General features: G+C 41.2%; 1 protein-coding gene across 2 annotated transcripts; it reads left to right on the top strand.

The window, feature by feature from the left end:
* The first annotated feature begins 2,241 nt into the window (after nt 1-2,241).
* On the top strand, nt 2,242-11,840 carry ccdc15 (coiled-coil domain containing 15). Of its 2 annotated transcripts, XM_090186084.1 has the most exons (11): nt 2,246-2,708; nt 2,797-2,946; nt 3,266-3,454; nt 4,181-4,297; nt 4,412-4,522; nt 4,969-5,118; nt 5,485-5,604; nt 7,140-7,243; nt 8,923-9,117; nt 9,643-9,791; nt 11,158-11,840. In XM_090186084.1, exons 1-11 carry the CDS (start codon nt 2,526-2,528, stop codon nt 11,331-11,333), a joined length of 1,644 nt encoding a protein of 547 aa, XP_090042210.1. In that variant the 5' UTR covers nt 2,246-2,525; the 3' UTR covers nt 11,334-11,840. The 2 variants fall into 2 exon arrangements, with proteins under 2 accessions (XP_021473358.3, XP_090042210.1); XM_021617683.3 differs by lacking the exon at nt 4,412-4,522 and having other exon boundaries at nt 2,242-2,708.
* Nucleotides 11,841-14,651: the final 2,811 nt, after the last annotated feature.

Below are 14,651 nucleotides of genomic sequence, written 5' to 3'. Positions count from 1 at the left end.
AGACAGTGGTAGGCTGCACCCATCGTTGTCGACATAAATGCAATCTCTTCATCTCTCTCCACAGAGAATGTTTGTGCCCTGCAATAAAACAGAGGGGACATACTTTCAACGATGTACAGTACAAGCTTTATGTAATTTGTTCCTTTTTGTCAAATGCTCCTCATTCTGTTCTCACACACACACAGATAATTTGTTTGCTGATTCACAGTCATAGGACAATAGTATGCCTGTTCAGTGACCACTACAGCTGTGTAGTTGGGGCATGGAGAAGAAAGAAAGTGATTATTCTACCTATCCCAATACATACACTACCGTTCAAACGTTTGGGGTCACTTAGAAATGTCCTTGTTTTTGAAAGAAAAGCTCATTGTTTTGTCCATTAAAATAACATCAAATTGATCACAAATACAGTGTAGACATTGTTAATGTTGTAAATGACTATTGTAGCTGGGAACTGCTGATTTTTTATGGAATATCTACATAGGTGTACAGAGGCCCATTATCAGCAACCATCACCCCTGTGTTCCAGTGGCACGTTGTGTTAGCTAATCCATGTCTGTGCTCTTTTGCCCATCTTATTATTTTATTTTTATTGGTCAGTCTGAGATATGGCTTTTTCTTTGCAATTCTGCCTAGAAGGCCAGCATCCCGAAGTCGCCTCTTCACTGTTGACGTTGAGACTGGTGTTTTCCGGGTACTATTTAATGAAGCTGCCAGTTGAGGACTTGTGAGGCGTCTATTTCTCAAACTAGACACTCTAATGTACTTGTCCTCTTGCTCAGTTGTGCACTGGGGCCTCCCACTCCTCTTTCTATTCTGGTTAGAGCCAGTTTGCACTGTTCTGTGAAGGGAGTAGTACACAGCGTTGTTCGATATCTTCAGTTTCTTGGCAATTTCTCGCATGGAATAGCCTTCATTTCTCAGAACAAATATAGACTGATGAGTTTCAGAAGAAAGTTCTTTGTTTCTGGCCATTTTGAGCCTGTAATCGAACCCACAAATGCTGATGCAGCTTGTCTAAAGAAGGCCAGTTGTACTGCTTCTTTAATCAGAACAACAGTTTTCAGCTGTGCTAACATAATTGCAAAAGGGTTTTCTAATGATCAATTAGCCTTTTAAAATGACAAACTTGGATTAGCTAACACAACGTGCCATTGGAACACAGGAGTGATGGTTGCTGATAACAGGCCTCTGTACACCTATGTAGATATTCCATAAAAAATGTGCAGTTTCCAGCTACAATAGTAATTTACAACATTAACAATGTCTACAATGTATTTCTGATCAATTTGATGTTATTTTAATGGACAAAAAATGTATACGTTGGAGAGTAAAGACATTACTAAATGTGTCCACAGAACAGGGAAAGATTATTACATGCCTGGATAACAATTTCGTGTTGTTACTATGTTTTCTCACGAGAAAACTGTCACTGTGTACTTGGACTTTTCAGTGGGCCTAAATCAAACGGCCTATTTCCATAGATGGAAATTAGCAATTTATCTGCAAATATATTTCAAACCAATCCAGCTTGATTCAGCTACCGGAGAAGAGTTTGACATGAGGTTTATGTAATGTATTAGTAGCTGACCAGTGCAGAGAGAGTAACACAGCTGAAGAGGGGGACTGTAAGCGCAGAGAAGACCGTCTATGGTCACGACAGGTACACCAAAACCTGGGCCTTGGGTACTGGCACATGCACTGCTTACATTCCCGCTCTCTCGGGAAAAGTGTCTTCACACACATAGGCAGTTGGGAAAAGTGTCTTCACACACATAGGCAGTTGGGAAAAGTGTCTTCACACACATAGACAGCTGCGACAGCGGGTGAGAAGGTGGACTCGGGCCGTGGACCCACCAGACGAGCATCAGGACAGCGATGTGTGTATAGTGTGTGTGTGCAAGCTTAGTCAATGGTTTATAACCTAAACAAAAGCATGGCCTTTAGTAGTAATGGTAGTATGCTGTCCACCACTTTTTTGCTGCTTTATTACCATGTATCAAATAATTGCCCCTCTTTTGCCCCTCTTTTAATCGTGGAGGGCAGGGAATAGACCGGGAGACGTTGAATACATCTGTTCCACAGATTCTAACAGCCTAAATATAATTTGTGCCTAGGGTGCTTCTGAGCAGAGAGGAAGTTTTGAACAGGCTAGACTGCGCATGTTTGAGTCAAACTAAATTTTGATGGACACCTGGTACGACCATTCAGATCTCAGATTCTCTAATCCAGAAGAAACCCAAATAAATTAAGTGGGCGGAGCAAAAATGGTCGCACTATTATTACGTCTCCAACAACAAGAAGCGTCTACTGTGGCAGTTGAGAAGCCAAACACACTTCAGTATTTAAGAAAGGTTATGTTCACAGATACTAACAAATAATTTATAGCCCTCCGGACAATTCATACTCATGCCAACGCTGTTGCACATCGTGAAACGTATTAGGTTGGTTGAAGAAGTAGCTAGCTAACGTTAACTCAGAAGTTAGCAAACGTTGCCTGGATAGTTAGCAATCTGGCTAGCAACATGCCCTCTATTATCAATCCTAAAGTAAAGGGCACAACCAAAGTTTCAATTAGTGGGATAACAGTACATGCTCAAAGCAAACATTGTCATCGAAATAATGTATTGGCCGAGAGGAATCAGGCAGTTGCACCTGTGGGCGCCTGGGTGGAGAGTGGACAAGACTGCCAGGATGAGCATCCAAATGTAAGTGTAGCCGTACATCAGTTATTCTACTTGAACAGGTAGCGAGTTAGCATATTTACCCGTTGACTTATTCTTTCGTATGAGCCAGGTTCGTGCCCTGCTAACTGAGGAGCTACAGATGGAGATTCAACGGGAGAAAGAGGAGAGTCTTCGCCGGTTTCAGGAAGAAGTGCGCCGCCGCGTGGCACAACAGGCTCAAATCCGCAAGAGGTGGCAGCTTCAGAAGTCATGCGAGATGGTGACTAGGCTATATAATGTGGATAATTAACATATTGTATTACAATTGCTGTTCATGATGGAAGACAGTTAGTAGGCCAACATCATTATAAAACAACAAAGCATTACAAATGGCAAGAATACAGTTATCTTGGTTTCCAAGTATTGTAGCTAGCAACTGCACATGTAAATGACATGGACTATGGGTAAATGAGCACCACCTCTATCAAGAATGTCACAGGCTAGTGACACAACCTGGGTATACCATGCAGAGTCCTCAAACTCCTCATTTAATGACAGCATATTAGCCAGTTTAAAGCCTGCGTTGTTTGTCTTTACAGGCAGAGCAGGAGGGGAGAGTGCTCCAGCAGTCCAGCGATGCAGCGCAGAGATTGACCCCCAGGAAGAATCCGTGCCCCTACTCCCCAGAGAGAGAGCTAGCCATCTGCAGCCCCAACTCCTGCTGGGTTCGAGCACAGGGCTATGATAGCAGCAACAGAGAAAACATGACAGATCAGCAAACGCATCAGGTAGCAAAATGTATCTGTGACGATCTACATTGACATTTTAGTCATTTAGAAGATGCTCTTCTCCAGGGCATCTTCTATTCCATGCATTAAATGGAAGTAAGAAAAACGACCACATATCTCGATCATTGCAAGGGAAAAAAACTTCTAAATACCAGTAGCTTTGCAAAATCTGTGCTTGTTACAGTAAAGGAAAAGCAAGTAGTATTTAAAAAAATATATATAATAATAATAATTTAAAAATCTGTTATAAAAACATTGAATGAAGCCACACAAGTACTGAGTGGATATTGTTATTGATTCGCATCTATATCTAACGTGTGTCTATGCGTTTACACAGGCCTTTTGACCAATCAGATCAGATCTTTTGGGCAAAAGATTAGAATTGGGAAGCCTGTGTAAACACAACCTATGTCCGTCATTGATCTCTGCAACAAAGGCTGCATTTACACAGGCATGCCAATTCTGATCTTTTTGCCACTAATTGGTCTTTTGACCAATTAGATCCTTTGCCTATAATTGGGCAAATGATCAGAATTGGGGTGCCTGTGTAAACGCCGCCATATAGACCTAGGCTACCAACCTTTTTATCCTCAATAATGCCAAAAGATTATTTACACGGATGTTAAAGCCATTTTGCTCATATTAAGTCAGTGACATTGCCATTACTTCTATCATTAGCGCTATAGATAAAAGAGATAATCAAATGGGTTGGTTTTGGTATTTCAGCTCAGCAAAGTCACGAGGCAGGTCAGACACAGACTGGCATCCTGTCAGACGGTCCGTGACGGAGAAGTGATGTCAGAGCTCCCTGGGGGAATATGGAAGGTGTATCCTACCAGAGATGTGAGTTTGTTTATACTGACCCTTTCTAACAGGCCAAAGTCAATTTTAACAAAAATGTCAGATAACCATAGAATTATAATTTATTTATTTTACCTCTTATGATTTGCCCAGCAGCATACTACCCTGCATCCCACTGCTGGCTTGCCTCTGAAGCTAAGCAGGGTTTGTCCTGGTCTGTCCCTGGATGGGAGACCAGATGCTGCTGGAAATGGTGTTGGAGGGCCAGTATGAGGCACTCTTTCCTCTGGTCTAAAAAAAATTATAATTTATATATATATATATCCCAATGCCCCAGGGCAGTGATTGGGGACTTTGCCCTCTGTGGTCACTGAAGATCCCATGGCACTTATCGTAAGGGTGTTAACCCCGGTGTCCTGGCTAAATTCCCAATCTGGCTCCATACTGTACCATCATGGCTACCTAATCATCCCCAGCTTAGAATTGGCTCATTCATCCCCCCGCTCCCCTGTAACTATTCCCCAAGTCTTTGCTGCAAATGAGAATGTGTTCTCAGTCAACTTACCTGGTAAAATAAAAATTATTTTTCATTCTGTTTCTTTGGCTATAGCTTTATCATTTGGAACTCTCAATTGCAGGAATACTGTATTTTCTGTCAAATTTGTGTCAACATTTTAGTAAAAGGAATTATTGTGCTTTCTAACTCAAAACAGAAACCTGTATATCGGGTGACAAGAGAAGAAGAGGATCATGAAAAGGAGGAGGAAGATATTCCTTTGATTGGGCAACATGACTCCCCTCTTCAGAACTTTGATCCTCACGAGGGTCACAGGAGCAAGACTGTCACCTTTGACAACAATCCGGTCTGTCACCACAAGTGTTCTCTTTTTGACACTTCTCCAATTTCCAAACGCTCCCATTTCCCCAAACCCCACACAGTCAATAGTCCTGTGACTCACATGCTTGTCCTAACATTCCTTTAGTCAGGCTATAGCAAATTGTTTATCAATCTATATAGTTACCTTTCTAACTCCAACTAAACAACCCTAAAGGTTTAATCTTACATAATGCGCAACAAGAGGTGCTCAACTCTTACTAAGTTCTGTAAATTATTCATTGGGTTCTTTTGTCCAGGAGTCACCTGACTTTTATGAAAAAGACTGCTTTAAGGCCAAAACACATCTGTTGTGACAGCTAATAATCAATCTTTCATACCTTCTTTGTTGCAGGTCTGTCAGAAGCTCTTTAGTGAGCCTTATCCTGCAGGTCATAGTAATGATTTGAGTACTGACCATAGAGCTACTCAAGTGCTGTGGCCCCAAGAAGACCAGGAGGAACTGAAGAGACAGGTGATTAAGGCCAGTTAGAATAGGGTTTTAGTGTTTATGAATATACGCCCTGGCCCTTCTTAGATGGCTATTAAATAACCCTTATCACTGACCATATTTACACACAGCCCTCCACCTAATCCCCCCTTTAGAGATCAAGTAACACTGTATGACACATAATGATTCATGCAGCACGGTGGCCCAGTGTATTTTCAGCCCAAAAAGTACCACATATTTTCAAGACACACTTTCAGCTAGTTAGCATTTAGTGAAATACACTACATGGCCAACAGTATGTGGACACCGCTTCAAATTAATGGATTTGGCTATTTCAGCCACACCCCGTGGCTGACAGGTGTATAAAAATCGAGCACACAGCCATGCAATCTTCACAGACAAACATTGGCTGTTGTTTGGATGCCACCTTTCCAACAAGTCAGCCCTGCTAAAGCTGCCCGGTCAACTGTAAGTGGTGTTATTGTGAGGTGGAAATGTCTTGGAGCAACAACGGCTCAGCCACGAAATGGTAGGCCACACAAGCTTACAGAACCACCGAGTGCTGAAGCACGTAGCACGTAAGCATGGTCTGTCCTCGGTTGAAACACCCACTACCGAGTTCCAAACTAACCCTGGAAGCAATGTCAGCACAATAACTGTTAGTTGGGAGCTTCATGAAATGGGTTTCCATGGCTGAGCAGCCGCACTCAAGCCTAAGATCACAATGCCAAGGGTCAGCTGGAGTGGTGTAAAGCTCTCCGCCATTGGACACTGGAGCAGTGGAAACGCGTTCTTTGGAGTGATGAATCGAATCACGCTTCACCATCTGGCAGTCCGACGGACTAATCTGGGTTTGGTGGATGCCATGAGAACGCTACCTGCCCAAATGCATAGTGCCAACTGTAAAGTTTGGTGGTGGAGGTGGAATATTGGTCTGGGGTTGTTTTCATAGTTCGGGCTAGGCCCTTTTAGTTCCAGAGAAGGGGAATTTTAATGCTACACAATGACATTCTAGACGAGCACACAATGACATTCTAGACGATTCTGTGCTTCCAACTTTGGGGCAACAGTTTGGGGAAGGCCCTTCACTGTTTCAGAATGACAATGCCCCCGTGCACAAATCGTGGTCCGTACAGAAATGGTTTGTTGAGATCGGTGTAGAAGAATTTGACTGGCCTGCAGAGAGCCCTGACCTTTGGGATGATTTGGAACGCAGAGACCTATTCACCCATCATCAGTGCCCGACCTCACTAATGCTCTTGTGGCTGAATGGAAGCAGGTCCCCGCAGCAATATTCCAACATCTAGTGGAAAGCCTTCCCAGACGAGTGAAGGCTGTTGTTACAGCAAAGGGCGGACCAGCTCCATATGATTTTAGAATGAGATGTTCGACAAGCATACTTTTGGTCATGTAGTGAATTTGCTTTAAACTTTGGTCTCTGCTTCAATTGCATTAATGTGCTGGAACATTATTTTTCTCCATATGCACATTTTATAAAAAATATACCCCTTGACACCATAAAATAACTTTACCTTAACTCTAACAATGTTTGTTTGTAGGGTCAGTCTCAGTTTCTGATGTACCGACGCCTATTCATGGACATTGAGAGAGAACAAGTCAAGGAGCATCAGAGACATAGGAAGCACCTGAGGAGAATCGGAAGGTGACTTGGCACAACCACAATAAACACATTTAGTTCCTCCTCTGGATTTCCTCCTTTGGTTTTCAAAAAATGTCACTATTAGTAAACTGTGCTGTCACATTTGCATTCATATCAGAGTTGGGGTACATCTCATTTCAATGCAGTCAATTGAGATATTAAACTGAAATGATAAATTTCCCTAGTTTTTAAATATATTTTATGTTCTTCAAAGTTGCCACCCTTTGCCTTGATAACATATTTGCACACGCTTGGCGTTCTCTCAACCAGCTTCTCCTGGAATGCTTTTCCAACAGTCTTCATGGAGTTCTGACATATGCTGAGCACTTTTTGGCTGCGTTTCCTTCACTCTGCGGCCCAAATCATCCCAAACCATCACAATTGGGTTGTGGTCAGGTGATTGTGGAGGCCAGGTCATATGCTGCATCACTCTCCTTCTTGGTCAAATAGCCCTTACACAGCCTGGAGGTGTGTTGGGTCATTGTCCTGTTGAAAAACAAACGATAGTCCCACTAAGCGCAAACCAGATGGGATGGCGTATCGCTGCAAAATGCTGTGGTAGCCATGATGGTTAAGTGTGACTTGAATTCTAAATAAATCACTGACAGTGTCACCAGCAAAGTACACCCACACCATCACACCTCCTCCTCCATGCTTCACAGTGGAAACCACACATGCGGAGATCATCCGTTCACCTGCTCTGTGTCTCACAAAGACATGGCGGTTGAAACCAAAATCTCAGATTTTGACTCATCAGACCAAAGGACAGATTTCCACCGGTCTAATGTCCATTGCTCGTGTTTCTTGGCCCAAGCAAGTCTCTTCTTATTGGTGTCCTTTAGTAGTGGTTTCTTTGCAGCAATTCAACCATGAAGGCCAGATTCATGCAGTCTCCTCTGAACAGTTGATTTTGAGATGTCTGTTATGTGAACTCTGAAGCATTTATTTGGGCTGCATTTTCTAAGGCTTGTAACTAATGAACTTGTCCTTTGCAGCAGAGGTAACTCTGGGTCTTCCTTTCCTGTGGCGGTCCTCATGAGAGCCAGTTTCATCATAGCACTTGATGGTTTTTGCAAATGCACTTGGAAGAAACTTTCAAAATTCTTGAAATTGTCCACATTGACTGACCTTCATGTCTTAAAGTAATGATGGACTGTCGTTTCTCTTTGCTTATTTGAGCTGTTCTTTCCATAATATGGACTTGGTCTTTTGTATTCCAACCCTACCTTGTCACAACACAATTGATTGGCTCAAACGTATATTAACTTTCAGCAACGCACACCTGTTAATTGAAATGCATTCCAGGTGACTACCTCCATGAAGCTGGTTGAGAGAATGCCAAGAGTGTGCAAAGCTCTCAAGACAAAGGGTGGCTACTTTGAAGAATCTCAAATATAAGATATATTTTGATTTGTTTGCTACATGATTCCATGTGTTATTTCATAGTTTTGGTGTCTTCACTATTATTCTACAATGTAGAAAATAGTACAAATAAATAAACCCTTGAATGAGTAGGTGTGTCCAAACTTTTGACTGGTACTTTATAAACATTCATACTCCTTCAACATGGTCTCTACAATATAATGGATAAAATGTGTTGTTAACAATGCAGACAGTAGCATTCCATTCCATTGCAAAATAAGAACACATTTAAATGTAGTTTTGTCTGAATTTCCTTTTAGGATAAAAGCAGAAAAGGAACAGACTAGGTTGGAAGAGGAGAGGAGGCTGGAGAGACTGCGGCAGCTCGAGGAGGATAGACTGGAAATGGCTGAGAGGGAATTTCTAATTCTGGAGCGACTGAGGCTTGAGGAAGAGGAGAGGGCAGAGGTGTTAGAGAAGAAAGAGAGAGCAAAGAAAGATAAAGAAGCCACAAGGTAACTTTATTAATCAATACAATCTGAAATTAAATGGACTAGATTCAGCCCAGAAGGTTTTTGATAATTGTACAGTATCTGACATAGAATGAAGGGTCAATCTTCTGCCAATATATATAATTGTTTTGTCCTTGAGCAACACATCATGTGCACTACTCCTCCAAAAGTCACATTGGGAAATATGAAAGACCTTATTCTTTCTATAAAATACCAGTGTAAAAAATGAAATTCTGATGTTTGCTCGTGATAATCATGGCAACCAATTTTTTATACTTTAGATACACATCTACATTCTATCCTACCCCTGACCCCACTCCTAGACTAGAAAGCATGCTGAATGATTAATCTCCTTTGAAAGTACTTTTTTGTCCTGGAATAATCTTGGTCCAGGAAGCTGGCCCTAAATATGTTTGTGCTGGTCAACTAGAGAATAAGGCCCTGTGTCCCAGCCTGTGTTATTGTGTGACACGTTGGGTACTTTGACAGAAAATTGAACAATACACATTGTTTTGTGTCTTGTGGTAGGTACATCGAGGCTCTGAGAGCTCAGATGAAGGAGAGGATAGTTCTGGAGAATACAGAGCTCCCCCCTCTCTGTTGCTGCGGGGACAGTTTCTGGGACTCCCATCCTGACACCTGCGCAAATAACTGTGTCTTCTACAACAACCCTAAAGGTACAAACGGTACCAAATGTCTCAACCACAAGCCAATAGGCTACCTCCAAAAGAACAGTATGATAATTATTTGACCTGCTGCAAGCCAAGATAGGTGACTTGCACCCTTGATGTATGTTTACTATATAGAGGATGTATTATTTCCCATATAATATTTTCATCAATGTTAGGAATGTTCACTTTTTAGTTTCTGGTAGCAACATGCCTCGAAGAGTAATTAACGCAACTATGTCAAGGTCCCTCAACATGAACCTACTGACGTTTATCAGTTACCCAATATAGTTACCTCCTGTTCATTCAAACAATCATATTCCTTCCATATTTTCCACATTTTGGATTCTTCCCTATTTTGATTATTTCCTATTTTCCCTATTCTAGTCTACTTGGGTTATGTTCATTAGGGCACGCAATATAATAGAACATGTACAAAACTTAGTAAAAAGATTGTAAATTGTCATGGTCAAAACATGTAGATTCACTGGTTGCAAAGATGGGGAGAGGTCTAGGCATAATAAAGAAATGCTCCACACTCCAAAAAGCAAGTTCTGCAGGCTCTAGTTTTGTCTAATCTTGATTATAGTCCAGTCGTGTGGTCCAGTGCTGCAAGGAAAGACCTAGTTAAGCTGCAGCTGGCCCAGAACAGAGCGGCACATCTAACTCTTTAATTATAATCAGAGAGCTGATATTAATACTATACATGCCAGTCTATCTTGGCTAAGAGTTGAGGAGAGATTGACTGTGTCACTTCTTCTTTTTATAAGAAACATTCATGTGTTGAAAATCCTAAGTTGTTTGCATAATCAACTTACACACAGCTCTGACACACACACTTATCCCACCAGATATGCCACCAGGGGTCTTTTCATAGTCCCCAAATCCATAACAAACTCAAGAAAACACACAGTATTATATAGAGCCCTTATTGCATGGAACTTCCTTCCATCTCAAATAAACAGCAAACCTGGTTTAAAAAACAGATAAAGCAACATCTCGTGGCGCGACGCCTCTCTCCTATTTGATCAAGATAGTTTGTGTGTATGCATTGATATGTAGACTACGTGTAGCTTTTTAAAAATGTATGTAGTTCTGTTCTTGAGCTGTTCTTGTCTAATGATGTTCTGTATTATGTTTCATGTTTTGTGTAGACCCAAGGAAGACTAACTGCTGCTTTTGCAACAGCTAATGGCGATCCTATTAAGATACCAAATACCAAACCGAAAATTATAATTAGTTTTTCTTACTGGGCAAGTCCTATTTTCAGTCAGTTCTCCTACGTTTGGTTCCTGATGAACATGAGCCAGAGGTTCAGAATGATGTGCTATGAATGGGGTGGATGTGTTAATGATTTTGTTTGTCTTTCATCCAGCCTATGTCCAGGCTCTGCGGTCTGCGCTCTTGAGCTGTGATCTGAAGGACAGGAGCCACTCCACTCACCAGCGAGCCTCGGCTCGCCGGATTGCCTCCATGCACGCCCTTTCACCCAGGAAGGAAACCACAGCTCATAGGAAGTTAGCCACCTCGCAAAGGAACAAAAAAAAATAGGACATTTGAATTTCAGCCCTCGTTGTTTTTTAAAATCAATAATGACCTTTAAACGGTACCATGAAAGGACATGTCGTTTTGTCATGCTATTGATTTTGAATCAAACCTTGCCGTCTCACTCTCGAATACTTATCAGTTGTATTTCTTTGAAATGTGATGTCCTTTATTTTGTATGGTTTTATTTTAATTATCTGTCTTTTAGTTATGTCAAAGATGTACACTTGGTTTTACGCTGTGCTTAATTGCTGAAACATGTCTGATTTAAAACCTGACATTATATCTTTTGAACCTCGGGATGATGCTTCAGTGGTGTTTGTTAGTCCTATAATGTATTTTGGATGCAGCAGTGGGCATAATCACTGGTAGTGTCCTAATCCTTCCTATTATTCCATTCCTATGGAAAAGTGGGGGATGAAAATGTCAGCTGGTTTAATTTCCTATAAAATGGGGAAAGAGTGACTTGTCCTAGGCAACAGACCGATGATTAAATATTTTTTTTTATATCAATGTATTATTAATGTCTTACTCATTGCATTGTTTGGGTGATTTGTTACTGTTTCCTATTACGGTAAGATTTAATGATTTTTTTTGTGTTCACCAAAACTGAATGAATGTAAAAGGCCTTCCTATATGATAAATGCTCATGTTTATTCATGAAAAAATGAGAAGCTAAACTTGTAGGATACAGTGCATTTGAAGTATTCAGACCCCTTGACTTTTCCCAAATGTTGTTACATTAAGGCCTAACATTTTGTTACGTTACAAAGCAAAAACAGGTAGATTTGTTTTGTAATTTTTTTAATGGAAATATTACATTTACATAATTATTCAGACCCTTTACTCAGCACTTTGTCAGCGATTACAGCCTCGAGTCTTCTTGATTATGACGCGTCAAGCTTGACACCTGTATTTGGGGAGTTTCTCCCATTCTTCTCTGCAGATCCTCGCAAGCTCAGTCAGGTTGGATGGGGAGATTCGCAGCGCAGCTATTTTCAGGTCTCTCCAGAGATGTTAGATCGGGTTCAAATCCGGGTTCTGTCTGGGCCACTCAAGGACATTCAGAGACTTTTCCAGAATCCATTCCTGCGTTGTCTTGGCTGTGTGCATAGGGTCATTGTCCTGTTTGCTGGTGAACCTTTGCCACAGTCTGAGGTCCCGAGGGCTCTGGAGCAGGTTTTCAGCAAGGATCTCTCTGTACATGGCTCTATTCATCTTTACTTCAATCTTGTTTCTCAGAGTCCTTTAGGTGCCTTTTAGCAAACTCCAAGCAGGCTGTTGTGCCTTTTACAGAGGAGTGACTTCATTCTGGCAACTCTACCATAAAGATCTGATTGGTGGAGTGCTGCAGAGATGGTTGCCCTTCTGGAAGGTTCTCCCATCTCCACAGAGGAGCTCTGGAGCTCTGTCAGAGTGACCATCGGGTTCTTGGTCACCTCCCTGACCAAGGCCCTTCTCCCCCGATTGCTCAGTTTGGCCGGGCAGCCAGCTCTAGGAAGAGTCTTGGTGGTACCAAACTTCTTCCATTTAAGAATGATGGAGGCCTCTGTTTTCTTGGGGACCTTCAATGCTGCACAAATGTTTTGTACCCTTTCCCAGATCTGTGCCTTCACACATTCCTGTCTCGGAGCTATAGGGACAAATCCTTCGACCTCATGGCTTGGTTTTTGCTCTGACATGCACTGTCAACTGTGGAACCTTATATAGACAGGTGTGTGCCTTTCCAAATCATGTCCAATCAATTGAATTTACCACAGTTGGACTCCAAGTTGTAGAAACATCTCAAGGACGATCAATGGAAACAGGATGCACCTGAGCTCAATTTCGAGTCTCATAGCAAAGGGTCTGAATACTTATGTAAATATGGCATTTCTGTTTAATACATTTGCCAGAATTTCAAAAACACATTTTTCTTGGTCATAATGGGTTATTGTTTGGAGATTGGTGAGGGGAAAAATATATATTTAATCAATTTTAGAATGAGGCTGTAATATAACAAAATGAGGAAAAAGTCCAGGGGTCTGAATACTTTCCAAAAACTCCCAAGGCATTCTTTAAAAAAATGTTTTCCTTTATTTAACTAGGCAAGTCAGTTAAGAACAAAGTCTTATTTTCAATGACGGCCTAGGAACAGTGGGTTAACTGCCTTGTTCAGGAGCAGAGACGACAGATATTCTTACCAGAAGGTAAAAGCGAGTCTAACATCAAGGCCACAACTAAGCCTGGTAAATGAGATAGCATTACCATAAACTATTGCTATTAGAGAAGAGAGTGCACATATTCTTCTGCTTTTTCACAAATTGCTAATGTGTGTAGTTCTAATTTGATGGTTAAGATGGCTAATAGTTAAATGTTTTTTCAACATTTTATTTGAAATTCTGCTATGTTTTTTCACTCTAACTGTAACACAGTTTATAAACTCTAATCATGAGACTCACTCATCATGACCACCCTCAAGGTGTTTGTGCATCAGTAACCTTTTCACAAACTGTAATGAATAATATTTTATTTTCACACTGTTCTTTTCAGTACACTTCTGGGGAAGGGGGATATCTAGTTAGTTGTACAACTGAAGGCGTTCAACCGAAAAGTGTTTTATGCATTTAATCCAACCCCTCTGAAATCAGAGATGCCTTAATTGACATCTTTGTTTTATTTATTTAACCTTTATTTAACCAGGAAGGGCTCATTGAGATTAAAATCTATTTCTCAAGAGCTCCCTGGCCAAGATGGGCAGCACCAAGTCATTAAAAAAAAAATACAGACAGACAACATGAAAAACTACAAGTAATCTAGTAAAAACCATTGAATTCACAAGCGTATAAAATAGCAAATTAAAAACATTGACAGGTCAGGGAATCAGCCTCAAAATCCTTCATCAGTGATATTTAAAAACATCAATCATGTCATCGGCGTCTGGGGAGCAGGTGTTGTTAGGGGGGTTAACTGCCTTGCTCAAGGGCAGAACGGCTGATTTTTCCACCTTGCCGGTGTTGTGCTGAAAATCTCTCCCAACATGACCCAAGAAACGTTTAAATTTGTAATTTTAGAGATTGCATTAAAAAATATAGCCATTTTTGCGTATTTTCATTTTCTGCTGTAAGTAGGTTATAACACATCAAGAAAGACAAACCGTACTTCTCTGCTATTTGAAGAGTTAATGGACGATATTGTTTTTATAGCCCGGTGCCCCGGTTGAGTGGCGATTACATTATAGTACAATAGAATGGACTGACTATACAAACTCTGCCCAACCAAGGCAACGGGCCATGTAAAACGAACTTTCCCATTCAATCATCGCTCCTTTAATTCTGTGACGTC

The sequence above is a fragment of the Oncorhynchus mykiss genome, chromosome 10 (genome assembly GCF_057628025.1).
Source record: "Oncorhynchus mykiss isolate SJ-2025 chromosome 10, ASM5762802v1, whole genome shotgun sequence".
In the NCBI taxonomy this organism is placed as follows: Eukaryota; Metazoa; Chordata; class Actinopteri; order Salmoniformes; family Salmonidae; genus Oncorhynchus; species Oncorhynchus mykiss.
This window is presented reverse-complemented; position numbering and strand designations above follow the sequence as displayed.